We start from the raw sequence: 14,103 nt of genomic DNA on the forward strand, positions 1-14,103 counted from the left end.
TGTCTGTCGTATGAATGAACAGCTCAGTATGTATGAATGAACAGCTCAGTCATCAGCTCAGTCATGATTGGTGGATCTGAATTGCATAAATTCACTGTGCTGGTAGAATTAAAAAAAAAATAAAAACAAAAAATACGGCCTTGTGTTACTTGCAAAAGGCTGTTTGGGTTTCCAGAAAATATTCTAGCTGTAAGAAAATATTTATAGTTATCAGTAGTGACGGCTAAAATAAATGCCCCTAAAAATACTTCCTCTTCCAACTAAAAACAGATCTCTTGTGCACATCTTTGGCTGAATGAGAAGAAGAGTGATATTTGCTTCTGAGAACTTGAAATAAATGTAAAATGTCTGGAAAACCAAAAATTAGGAGGGTAAGAAAATAGTTTCAATTGTTAAAACTACCTGACTGTTGTAGGTTTGTTCTTTTTCTTTTGAGTGTTAAAAAGCAAGGCACTAAGTTTTGCCAGTACTACCACTAAACTTTTTCGTTCTGTTGTACTCAACAATCTGAAAACCATCAGATTGGAATTGCAAACAAATAGTAGGTAGTGTTTATATGTTTTAATGGTAAAAATGCCAAACACTGAATCGCCCATATTTTAGGTAAGAATAAAAATAATTTGCATTGTCAAGTATTACATTAATATTGTTCAGAGTACATTAATCTTGGAAAAGTGCAAATGACCGCTAAGCATATTCTTATGGAACAAGTGTTGCTGTCTGTGGACCAGAGAAATCTAATTTCCTGATCTTGTTTTGCCTATGTGTTTTTCTGGTGTTTAGTTTGCTACTTAAGGATGACTGCTATTTGGTGCTTTTTACCTTTTGATGGCAGGTCCTTAATATGTTTGTTATTGCTTTAATAATGTTTAATGTTGATGTTGGTTTTTAAAATTTGAAACTGCTTTAATAGCAGTTCTTTTTCTTTCTTTTAGAGGTAAATTTCCAAAGCACTACTTGACATTTTTGATTGTACTTAATCTTAAAAGGTCAGTTTAAAAAATTCACTTCTGTCTGGATTTTTTTTCCTTTTGACACTTAAGATTATTGTAATTGAAAGAAATGAGAGAATTCTTTTTCTCTAGGTTATCCTCAACATGCACTAAATACGTAGTCAATTCACTGCTTCCACTGGATAGTCAGTCTCCTCTGTTTGTGGGTCTCTCGTGCAGCAACAGAGGAAAGAATTTTTTAAAATAGGAAAATGAGATTAGTATAGTTCATTGTGTTAAGTCTTCAGCAGAAGCAGTAAGATACAGTTCCAGCCAGTAAGCATGACAGAAATGATATAGACTAAGTAATGATTAATATTGAAATTTTTGAAAAGGCTGTCTTCTAATAAAAATTTCACTTTATTTCAACTTCCTTTTCCCCTGTGAATTTTATGCCAAAATGAATATTTGTTATAATATTGTTAGCCTTGAATTAATTACGGAAATGTATTGGTGTGTAAAATGTTTAAAGGTGTCAAATTCTGGGATAAAAATATTAATAACGAAACTCTTGAAACTGCAGCTCTAATAATCTTTTTCATTATTTCAGTTTTGATTGGTCAATAATGGAACTTTAATATTGATCAAACTGAAAAAAAATTGATTAAAACAAATTGTATTTCAGCATAGTTTACTTTTTTCTCTCTCTCCTCTCCCCCCAACCCCCCTTTAGGCTTTTGGATTCACACTTCAAGACTGGCAATCTTGTATGCAGAGCACAAACATGAATATGGCTTGTCTAATTCTTGTTCTGTGCAAATACTCCTAATGAGTGTTCAGTGGACTGTATTAAGATCAGGGGGTTCTCCTCTAGCATTGAGGAGCAGAACCCACAACAGCTTGAAATCGGTGGAAATATTTCTCGGCAGTCAGACTCATCAAAGCAGCAATACAAAATGAGTGGATATTCTGAATTTGCAATCAACCATAGTCAAATGATTGCTGAGGAGACTGGTGTTCAAACCGAGCCTGAACGACATCCAGATACTTCTCAGGAGGACACTGAGATGAGCAGTGGATCAAGTGGTAACGACTTCAGTGGAAAGTATATGAATGAAAACTACTCTAGTGGCCATGATTCTCATGGCAATGAATCTGATGAAAATGCGAAAGATACAGCAATGCTTGTGGAGTCTTTACATTGTCATAAAAGGTGATATGCTGATTTTTTTTTCCCCACTCATGTTTTTAAGATTCTAAAATCTAACCATCTTTCATGTTAATACACACAATATAATCTGTGTTGGGCTGTGTTCCTATGCTTAATGCTTTTTCCATTCCATGCTGATTTATTTATTCATTCATTACTGGCTCATACGATAATAGGGAGATGGCAGATTGCTTCTACATAGTTTCTTTCCTCTACTTGAAGAGAATAATGCTATGGTGAAATACTTTTGAAAGTAGAGCCATATGAGAACATAAAAAGAGGAAAATATAGTAAAAATCCTGCTGGAAGTGCAGCAAAGAAGTTTGTCTTCCTATTTTCTGCTAAGGCAAATAAAATAGATCAGTGAGGTAAGGCTTTTAACTGCTTGTTTCACCATCTCAAATCTCCGAATCTTATTGATTAAAAACAGTAATCTGATTTAGATTAAAGTGGTCAAATTGTGAGTTCAGAATAGAACTTCAGTTTAAAATCAAATTTAGAATGTGTCTTTCCCATGCATAAATCTTGTTTACCAAGTTGAAAGCATGAAATGAAGCATTAATGATATCTTGTGGCTTTCTTTTTAAGTCCTGAGTATTATTATTTGAGGAGACTGGGGAAGAAAACCATTGAGCGGTGATATACATCATACCTTTTTTTATGACTGTCTGTTAATGACACTGCTGCTGGACACTCTCTAGCATTATTAGTCTACTCTGTAGTGATTTAGCGGACACACCAATCTACCATAGAATTACATCTTTTTAAGCACACATAACATTTACACACAAGCTAGTTTAGCTGAAGCTGCTCAATTGGCATTATCGCCAGTTTCATTGGTGTAAAGTTCATCTGTTAATTAAAAGTAACAAATAGAAAATGGAGATCTCAAAGCTGAACACAACTTATATTTGACTTTAATGTCACTGAGGTGGTTCTTTTTCAGCTCAAATGCATTTAGCCTGATGATTGCAGACTCCGAACATAATCCATCTACCAGTGGATGCAGGTAAATAAATAAGTATTGTGCATTTTAAAATAAGTTGTTTTTTTTGTTTAAAACAATGACGGAATAAAGCTATTTGATGTAATTGTTATGAACAAAAAATGAATTAATTTAAAATTTGGTAAATCTAGTTCAGGATCTCTTGCCCTGTGGTTGTGACCCAAAAATAAGTTGCAAGAATATGTCAAAGGTCACATGGGAGGCCCTAGTTCAGGTTTGGGTTCTCCACCCGGGGCAGTTGGAAGACCCTGGGGTTGTGGGATTGCAGAGCCTATCCTGCACTCACCTCACAGCGATGGCTCCAGTCCCACAGGACTGGCTGGATTTAGTTCCCTGCCCTGGGCATCTGTGACCTAGTGCGTGTGGTTTCAGTGCTGTTCAAGTTTGGCCCAACTGTCCTCCCACCCCCGTTATGAGGGGGGGTGGCCGGCTGGGCTAAATATGGGTGAGTATTGCTGCAACCCCATGTGCCAGGTTTCAACTCCATTCACACAAATTTGGCCCCATCAGCCCATCTGTCAGGTGGACTGGGCCAAACCTGAGCGAAGCTGTGACTCTGGAGGTCGCAATGCACAAAACCAGGAGACTAGCTCAGCCAGTCCCATGTAACAGGAGCCACCTCAAAGGTACTTAGTGTATCAGATGTTGTGGGCAAAAAATATTTAGTAAGACAGGTGTTTTTGCACTAGAGGTATTTACTGGGTTGTGACAGGCCATCAAGTTTACAAATGGGTCATTAGCCCAAAAAGGTTGAGAACCCCGATTTAGCTAATGTCGCAAATCCTAAAGTGTCTTTGAAGCTAAATACTTTTACAAATCTGTTTAGTATAATTTTAGAACTAGTCTAATGACATGATAAATGTCAAAAGGCTTTGGTTTTCTAGAAGGTATGGTATCCATTTAAATATCAGTGTAACTTTTTTGTTTTAATTTTATAGCAGTGAGCAATCCACTAAAGCCAAAACACAACAGGAATTGAGGAAAACATTGCAGGAACTGAAAGCACGCCTTCCTCCTGGAAAAAGAATCAAAGGAAAATCTAGTGTGCTGGCAACATTGAAATATGCACTTAAAAGCATTAAACAAGTTAAAGGTAATGTCAGCTCCAGAACTAGTATCTGAATGTGGATCTCTTTATAAAGTCAAGTTCATAATAAATGAAAGATCATAAAACTAATGTAGTTGTAGCATTTTAATAATTTGGGTTTGTGACTCTGCCAAAAAAGGCCAAGGGGACTGGGCTGGGTTAGCACTTACAGGAACTATTTTTTCAGATATTAAAAATAAACCTAGTAAAATGTAGAGTGCGACTCTTTTATTTTAAAATACATTTTTGGTATTTAGTTACAATTTGTGTGGTATATTGATTATAGACAATATTCAGCAATGCCTTCTATCCAAGGATTGCCAAGTACTTCACAAATTGTAATGAACTAAGCTACCCAACACCCTTATGAGCTACATAAACTTCCCCAGATTACAGATGAAGAAACTGAAACAGGAAGAAGTTAAATGCTTTTTCTCGTGGTGGAAGTGGGAATAGAACCTAGATACCATGTTCTGTACTTAACCACAAGTTCATGCTTTCTGTCCAGTCAGTGTTAGCAGGCTCAATGTTAACTGGTCACATTTTGAAATGTGAAGATAAAAAATTGCCTTAATATTCTTATGTAGCCAATGAAGAATATTACCAGTTACTGATGATTAATGAAAGCCATCCTTCTGGTCTTGATGTGTCATCCCATACGGTGGAGGAAGTTGAGAACATTACTTCAGAATACATCATGAAAAATGCAGTGAGTATGCTGACCCATTACTGCTGTGTGTATGTAATTGGTGAGTGTGGTTGGAATTCTTAACTGTAACATTTCTTTAAAAAAAACAAACAAAACAAAAATTGGGCATAATGGATTAATGCCTTATTGCCAGCAGCTTTGATGGTTTTGTTGCTGGTATTGGACACTGCATTCTGAAGAATTTGCCCTGTGATGGGAAAGAATTGATCATGCTGGATATTGCAACTAAACAATTATCCCATATGCTATATAAGTAAAAACACCTGAAAAGAATGCAAAATACTTTAATCCCAAATAGTGGGTTAGCCGTCCCTGACTGCTACTTTATCTGTTACAAAGCATCCACTCCAGAAATGAGGGTTTTGATCCTGGCATATACTTATGAATCTGATGATTAAATTATCTTTGGCAGAAGTTCACTCTGGAACTTAAAGTATGGTGGTAAATACTAAACTGCTTTGGCTTATGTGTAGAGAAGTAGTGCCTCACAGACCAGGAAGCTAATGTATCTGGTGAGACTGCACCTAGGTTACCATGTTCAGTTTTGGACACTTTCAGTACAGGAAAGCTGGCTACAAATTGTAGAAAATTCAAATAAGAATTTAGGAGGACAGAATTAAAACAGTGACTCTTCAAACAGCATGGGGCCTGGTCTACGCTACAGTGTTAGGTCGATGTAAGGCCGCTTAAATCAACCCGATTAGATCAGTGTATAAACTACAGCCTTGTCCGCCTATGTATGTGCCCTACTACCCAGACATCATAACTCCACCTCCACAAGAGTCATAGGGCTTATGTTGGTGTAGTTATGAGTAACTTGCATCTGTTGGCTGTCATTATTGTCAATTTCATGGCTCTGCTTCCCTGCCAGGAACAGGGCAGCCACACAGGACACCACACATGGATCTTTCCGGCAGGAACCTGACTGCCCCTGCAGGCTCTCGGCTCCCCCTGCCAGAAGCCTAGCTGCCCCCTCTGGGTTCTCTGCTCCCCACTGGGAGCACGGCTGCCCCTAGAGGGGAGCTCTGCGCCCGGAGTCCTGACCACACTGCCACTGTTAATTCGGTGGAAGCTCCTGGTGAGGATGCGCACCACTGACAAGAAGAATAGTGGGCACCTGACATTGGCCACTGTCAGTAGACAGGGTGCTGGGCTGAATGGACCTTTGGTCTGACCCAGTATGGCCATTCTTGTGTTCTTAGTGTGGACATGAAGTCCTGCAGTAATTACTGTAAGACAGCATAACGTAGGTCGACTTAAGTTTACAGTGTAGATATGCCCTGGGGGTTTTCCTTACTATTTGGACTACTTCATGGGCTTGGAAGCACCTGCTAACATCAGGGCAGATGTCATCATCCCTGCCCTAGACTTCTTGCAGAATCTGGGATAGATGAGGTGCCTGACTGAGTTGGGAGACTCCAGGCAAGCCCTTCATTGGGGATAAACCAGGAGATGCTGGGCTGGTAGGAGAGGGAGGAAACCCCCTTCCCCAGCTTCTCTATTTCTTTCCTAGGATTTTCTGAGGAAGGTACATTCCCCACCCCTTCCGAAGAAGCTGAGGTGGAGGCTGTGGGCCCGGAGGGACCACCCCACTGTAATCAAAAAAGAGTAGGGGTAAGAGGCACACACGGTTTGAAGGGTTTGGGCTCTCCTGTAGGAGAGAGTTAGGAATGAGAGGCAGCGGAGGAGCTGAAAGAAAAATGTTCCTCACCACTATCTCAAGAACTGAGATCAGGGAGAGGTATGTGCTGGAGAGGCAGCAGGGATGCTCTGATCTGACCGCTTTTGAGAATGCAAGAGTTGAGTGGCCAAGGCTCTATACTGTGGTGGGGGGGCAGCATTTACCTCTAGCTGCCTTCCAGAGAGTACAACAGAGGGCTTTGACCTCTCTTTATGTGGGCCTTTGTAGTCCATGCAGGTGGCAGCTGATTGCCCTGGGTTTGTGAGGGTCTAACAGCAATGAGGGAGAAAAAATGTTCTTTAAGTTCATGTTTTAAGGCATAAACCAATCACTACCTGATGGGGGTTAGAGGAAGAAACTTCCCTTATGCATCAGTGATTCCATAATTGTCTACTACAGAATTCTTCATCGCCTTCTGAAGTATTTCATTTGGCTATTATCAGGATACCGGTCTAGATATCCCTTTTGGTCTGATCAGGAAAGGCTATTTCTGTGTTCCTATGAATAGTTAAAGGTGTATAAATAGCAGATGAGATGGTATTAAGGGAAAAAAATGTAGGCTGAATGTCAAACGTTCATTCACACTGAGATCTATTCGACTGTAGAGGTTTCCAGCAGCAGAGATCAAACTTTTGTTCTCAAGATGTATGAAACAGAACTGGACAAAGGTATCGATGCACGTGCTGTATAGAACAATTATCTATTTCAACAAGATAGACATCACTAGGCCATCTAATAGATTTCCGTTTATTAACTTTTGTGTTAACCACTTGTCCTTAAATTAGTGTACTAAATTACTAAGCACTGGGCACATTCATTTGGCGGTAGATGAATGTATTGATTTGTGTCATCTTTAAAGCACTTAAATAATTTAATTTTTATAAATGTAAAATATGCCTGGGATATTAACATTTATGAAGGCGGAACTGTAGTGACCAAGTCCAGCTGTCTCTGTATCCAAAGTAACTTCTGCATTATGATAGTCAAGTCCATATAGTAAGATTCTACAACCAACTGCTAAAACTACATCAAAGTACATATTAAAACCATCACCTAAAGTGTTTATACCAGCTACATGTACTTTTCAGGCAGTTAAAAGAATTTGTCTTGAGATTTGATGTCTCATACAGTACACTTGGTTTAATCATTTGTTATTAGTTAAAAATAGACAAGATGAATAATACTTAACATCAAATTAGCTTGAACTTCCAAATACCATTTTTAAACCACTGTATATCAGAGAGAAGATTAAAAATGTTCTCTTAATTGTCTAAAATGTTTGAGATTTTGTTATTGCTTAGGACATGTTTGCTGTAGCTGTTTCCCTGATTACTGGGAAAGTCTTGTACATCTCTGATCAAGCTGCCTCTATTCTCTGCTGTAAGAGGGATTTCTTTAAAAATGCCAAATTTGTGGAGTTCTTGGCACCTCAGGATGTCAGTGTTTTCTACAGCTCCACAACCCCTTACAGATTGCCATCATGGAGTATTTGTAATGGAGTTGGTAAGTACTTTCAGCATTGAATACATCTGTTTTTCAGTAACATGAACATTTTGGAATACAAAACTTTAAACTGTTTATTGCAACTTGTTATGAAATCCATTTAATATTTGTTTTTAGAGTATTCCACACCAGACTGCATGGAGGAGAAATCATTTTTCTGTCGCATTAGGTAAGACCAAATATTAAAATTAGACTTGAAGTATTATATACTGAGACCATGCATATCAAAAAGTACTCAGTCATTACGAGTTCCGGGTAGGATGTGATTTCTTAATTCACTGTCTTTTTCCTGATCTGAAAGCAAGGCAAATCATAGATAACCAGAGGCCATGCATAACGTACATTTTAGAGATCGTTATAGAAAGTAACTGCATCTCATTTGTTAATGCAGTGTAGCTGAGGCTGTCTATCCCAGGATATTGGAGACAACGAGGGAAGGAGGGGGGGAGGGAATCTTTTTTTTTTTTATTATTATTAGACCAGCTTTTGTGTCTCTCTCCAACAGAAGTTGGTCCAGTAAAAGAGATTCCCTCACCCTCCTCATGTCTCCGTTATTAATCAGTTTGGAATTTTACCTTTGCACTTAGGTACAAATGAAACTGATCTTGTTAAGTTTTCCATCATTGAAGGGTTCCATTTCATTTAATTCAGTGGATATTGTACATTCCACTCAGTCCATCTCTGCTCAGTCCTTCCTTTGATCCTGATGAAGGGCAGTTCAACACGCATTATTAATTTATTACATTAGTGTCTTAAGAATGCCATTGTGATTGTTACTTGTCTGTATGGTACCTGAGGATGATCCCTGTACCAGAGAGTTAACAGTCTTGATGAAACAGAAATGAAGTGGGTGTGAGACAAAAGGATAAGACATCAATATGCCAAAGAGCTTAGAAGCCCCAACTCCTTGACAAATGGCTAGTTCTGCCACCCCCATGCAGATGAAACACAGCAGTTCAGAACACTGCTGTTTTTGGGCTTTTCTCCTCAGTTTTTTTCTTTTAAGTAGTGAGCTCCTTCCATTTTTTTCTATTTTCTGGGCACTCACTTAGAGGACAAGTGTTCTCCCTCCTCCCACCATGGGGACTACTCTCTTTGCTGCTCCCTTCATGCTTCCTACCTCCTTACCCCTCTTACCCCCCCCCCACCAAGAGAAAAAACAGGACAGTCAAGGAAGCAGAAGGCCAAATACAAAACATATTTCATTTATACTGAATACCTGCAGCCTGTTGCAGACGAAGAATTATGCCAGCTGTGTGTCTGGCACAGGAAGCCTCGTTCTGCCAGGGCAGGGAGCATTCATGATGTAACATAGCATGGTCTCTGTCAGAATGAAAGCTGGCATCCAGGGCAGAAGCCTTGTGCTAGCTCTGATCTATTCAGTCTAGACCATAACTACCTTAAAACTCCTGAAGTCTTTGGAAGAGACTGCAGCCAGTTAAAGATACCAGATTCCAGTCATCTATTTGACTTCATGAAATGGGTCCTTTCATACCTGATGTTAGTGGGGAACTTTCCTGGCTTCTGCACTACCCTGGTGAAGTGGGCTAGCGAAAGGATTTGAGTCCTCGCTCCCACTTCCTTTACCTAGTGGTCTCCCTGCCCTTGAGGACTCCCCTTCCACTCTCCTGTCTGGCAGAGTCCTCATAACCCCAACAAGGCTGGGCTCAGGATTCCTGGGGGGCTTGACCCCCAACCCTGCTGTGGTCACCTAGGACAGGGGCTAGGGTGTCCCCACTCCGGGGTACTCTCTCTGCCCTGGGCACTTCTCTGACCCACTGACCATTACATACAATTTAAAGCAAATGCAAGTTATTTAATCGGCAGTTAATTTTAAAAAGAATAAAGGAAAATGAGGAAGGTTAAAGGAAACACATCAACCCACTCTATGGCAGGGAACATCACAAACAGTGTCTCTGGAATGTCCAGGCAGTTCAGTCTGTTCCTTGTAAGTCCCAGGCCTTCTTCTCAAGCCCTGGCTGTGCTGTAGGGATGCTGGGGGTTGGACACTGGCTCTGGTGATGGCCACACGCTCTCAGGCTCTAAGTGGTAGGATCCTCTTCCCAGTGTTGCCCCCGCCCTGTCGGGGTTATGATCCAAGCCTGGCCTGCAGAGCCTCTTGGCTGAGGCATCTCCCTGTGCTGGGCCCAGCTGTTCACAGCACTCAGCTCTCCCCAGCTGCTCACAGCACTCCGCTCTGGACTGCTCCAGCCCCAGCTCCACCACTCTGTCTCAGTGCTGCTGCTGCTCTGCCTCCAGCTCCCTGGGCTGCTTCTCTGGCCCCTCTGGCTCTGGTTGCTACAGCTCTGCTCCCAGGACAGATCTGCTCCGTAGGCTGCTTCTGTGACTCTGCTCCCAGCATTGACCTGCTTCCTGGGCTGCTTTTTCTGGCCCCTCTGGCTCTGGTTGCTGCAGCTCTCCTCCCAGGGCAAGTCTACTCTCTCTAGGCTGCGTCTCTGGCTTTGGGGCTGCAGCTCTGCTCCCAGGACAGGGTCTGCTCTCTCTGGGCTGCTTTTCTGGTCCCTCTGGATCTGGCACAGCTCTGCTCCCCAGCTCAGCTTGGGCCCCTGCTTTCTCCTTAGCTCGGCCCCACTCTGTCTGACCCAGGTATTTCCAGCTCACACAGAGGACAGGACCTCCCTGGCCTCCTGACTCCCTGGTTAGCCAGCCTGCCTGCCTTGTCATTCAGGCTGACCTGGAGCATTGGCCTCTCCCCATTGTTCCTGGGGACTGTCAGTCTCAGGGTCCTGATTTCCCATAGAGCCTTCCCCTTTTAGTACTAGGAGCGAGCCAACCAAAACATCCCCACTGAATGTTGGTAAGGGGGCATTCTGCCATTACCTGTCCATGGGGAAAACAGTCCTCTGTCCAGGGCTGAAATTTCCAAAGGTGATTAGGGGTGTTAGCAGCACAACTTCCATTGACACTTAAGAAAATTGTGTGGTCACATTCCCTAATCACCCTTGAAAATATTCAACCCAGGCCTTTAAGAGGACTAGACTCCTTCCTTCGGGTTGCGGTCCCCAGACATAGGACAGAGCACACTTTCTCTTCAAGAGCGTGAACGAAGTGAACGCTTCTTTCACGAGCCAAAATGGAAAAGAAGCTGTGTAAAAGCCTCAGGAAGCCAGCAAAAATCTAAGTGTCACAAAAAGAGATTTAGGAGGCCTCATATCTCCTTGTTTCCCAAGGAATAGAGAACTATTGCTGTTGGAGGCCAAAGAATTTGACTGACCAATAGGAATAGGCTTTTCTGGATCCTGGCCCCCTCAGTTGAAACATTAGAGTTGTGTGTTTCAGACTCTGCTTTCTCAAGGAAATCCAGCATTGTGAATTTTATTCCAGGTCTTGAAGATCGTTCTGATGCGGGGGAAAGAAAATGAGACCCTCAGAATCCATTATACATTTTCTATAAGATGGCTTCACTGTAAGATCTAGTTATCAAAACATCGAAGTTTCAGGTTTAGGAGGGGTACTGAAGCTGAGCATGTCGTCTTCAGTAATATCAAACACTCACATCAGTAGATCCTGGAAGGATTGACAAGCTGGCCAAACAACCTAAATACACTGTTCCTCCTGTGGAGGTTAAGTCTTGTGCAATGGGTACTGTCCGGACTGTTCCTACCCTCCAAGGCCATTTCTCTCTGTAGAGTCTTAATTTCTGTATTGAAACATATTTCTGGTCAAAATCATTTTTATGGAACAACCAGGTAGTATTTATTAACCAACACAGCATTGTTTTCAGGAATGCCTCTAGCATTCATTTTTTGGAGTGAATTTCTTTTTTCTTTCTTTTTTATTTATTTAAAATTTAAAAATAACTCTTAGGATTTGTGATTCTCCCACTCATGTTGGAATCCAGTGCATTCATAAGAGAAATTACAGAACATGTGAGCTGTCAAGAGGCTGGTTGTTTACCTCAAAAGAACCAGTCCCAAATCATCAGAAAATCACATTTTATTTCCTTCTGTGTCATATGGCTGAGGAAAGTCTTCAGTCCTCTACTTCCAGATGTAGCAGATGCTGTATTACAGATCTGTACAAGGCATAAATCGAATCAGTTTTAGTAGGGATTCTCTTCCATTCCACCAGATAAGTAGCAAGTCTTAAGCAGAGAGATCCTCAATATCCATTAAAAAGAGGTACAGGAGAGAGGTTTGGGCCTCATTTCTACATTCACAGGGCACTGCAAGATTGATTTCCAGGCATCTCTGAGGCATGCTTCAGCCACAGAGTTGGTCCCAAAGTAACTCTCCTTGTTAGGTAGCAGGGCAGGGCTCATTCTTTTTGCAGCCAACATTTTTTCTTTCCCTCACTATTTCACTTTTCTTTGATAGTTAAAGCTGAGCGATTGGAAAATTTAACAGCTAATTTTTACCACAATTAACGTTCTCTTTAAGAACTGTACTTATTATTACTGTGGAAGAATTCTTTTGGCCAGTTGGATTGCTCACCACCACAGAAGTACACACCTGATCTGCATAAAATGAAAACAACCCTGTAGTGAGAATTAGTAGAGATGGCATTTAAAGAGGGGAAATTAACAGATAAGAAGTTTTCTGTTTAAGTGTCTTCAAGCACAGAATATAATAAATTTGTATATTTTTATTTGCCTGACAGGTTCTTTGAGCCTTTAGAGGGTTCCTTTTTTCTAGCTCTTCTCAAGCATGAGGAATAGAAACTTGGTAACATTGAATATAGCTAGATAGTTCCATATGTCAACTAAAATATTCCCTGAAGAGCTGTCCTTTTTGTCTCGGATAATACTTCAAAAGTACACAAATAACAGTTTTGTTATGTTGTAGCTATGAACTTCTGATTTTATTGATGCTGAGCTAGAAAAACTACTTTGAGTACTAGAGGTTTTTGTGCGGGGTTTTACTAAGTGAAGGTCATATTAGCATACAGCCACTGTGTAAATATAAAATTTAATTCCTTTTTGAAGGAAAGACCAGGATTAAGGCAAGAGAAAGATTCCGTTATTATAGAGTGATGTTCACGTGACTTAATGTGAACATCAAGTATCAGAGGGGTAGCCGTGTTAGTCTGTATCCACAAAAACAACGAGGAGTCCTGTGGCACCTTAAAGACTAACAGATTTATTTGGGCATAAGCTTTCGTGGGCAAAAAAACCTGCACTTCAGACACATTGAGTGAAAATTACAGTTGCAGGCATAAATATACTGACACATGAAGAGAAGGGAATTACCTTACAAGTGGAGAACCAGTGTTAACAAGGCCAATTCAGTCAGGGTGGATGTGGTCAACTCCCAATAATTGACAAGGAGATGTCAATACCAAGAGAGGGAAAATTTGCTTTTGTAGTGAGCCAGCCAGTCCCTATTCAAGCCCAAAATAATGGTGTTAAATTTGCAAATGAATTGTAGCTTTGCAGTTTCTCTGTCTGTTTTTGAAGTTTTTTGTTGAAGGATGGCTACTTTTTAAATCTGTTGAATGTCCAGGGAGATTGAAGTGTTCTCCTACTGGCTTTTGTATGTTACCATTCCTGATGTCTGATTTGTGCCCATTTATTATTTTACATAGGGACTGTCCAGTTTGGCCAATGTACATGGCAGAGGGGCATTGCTGGCACATGATGGCATATATCACATTAGTAGATGTGCAGGTGAATGAGCCCCTGATGGTGTGGCTAATGCGGATGGGTCCTCATGCCCAAATAATCTGTTAGTCTTTAAGGTGCCACCGGACTCCTTGTTGTTAATGTGCAAATCATTACAAAAAACAGTGTTGGGTTTTTTTTATATAAGATGACAGAATAACTTACTCTCATTACAGTTAATGTTCAAAGGCCCTAGTCAGTATTGGGTCTCCCTCTAGGTACTCTCCAAGAAGACCGTGAGATGAGATTTTTTCCAAAGTTCTTAAGGGAGTTAGATGCCCAACTCTCGTAAGCACTTTTGAAATTTCTGTCCATGAGCTATTGCACTGAAGACCTCACTGAAGACTAAATTCTG

The 14,103-nt window shown here is 40.8% G+C and overlaps 1 protein-coding gene across 8 annotated transcripts in view; it reads left to right on the forward strand.

Moving 5' to 3' along the window:
• The window catches only part of PER2 (period circadian regulator 2), a 72,555-nt gene that overhangs the window by 20,126 nt on the left and 38,326 nt on the right, over positions 1-14,103 (forward strand). For 7 of the 8 annotated variants that reach the window (XM_084638716.1, XM_084638714.1, XM_084638713.1 and 4 more), the window contains 6 exons: positions 1,666-2,145; positions 3,089-3,151; positions 4,087-4,241; positions 4,823-4,944; positions 7,927-8,128; positions 8,246-8,297. In XM_084638716.1, coding sequence (XP_084494842.1) covers positions 1,889-2,145; positions 3,089-3,151; positions 4,087-4,241; positions 4,823-4,944; positions 7,927-8,128; positions 8,246-8,297 — 851 coding nt within the window. In that variant the 5' untranslated portion in view covers positions 1,666-1,888. Of the gene's footprint in view, positions 1-270; positions 372-1,665; positions 2,146-3,088; positions 3,152-4,086; positions 4,242-4,822; positions 4,945-7,926; positions 8,129-8,245; positions 8,298-14,103 lie in introns of all 8 variants that reach the window. The other variant, XM_084638715.1, reaches the window with a different exon arrangement.

The sequence above is a fragment of the Lepidochelys olivacea genome (assembly GCF_965140295.1).
Source record: "Lepidochelys olivacea isolate rLepOli2 genome assembly, chromosome: 9".
Taxonomy (NCBI): domain Eukaryota; kingdom Metazoa; phylum Chordata; order Testudines; family Cheloniidae; genus Lepidochelys; species Lepidochelys olivacea.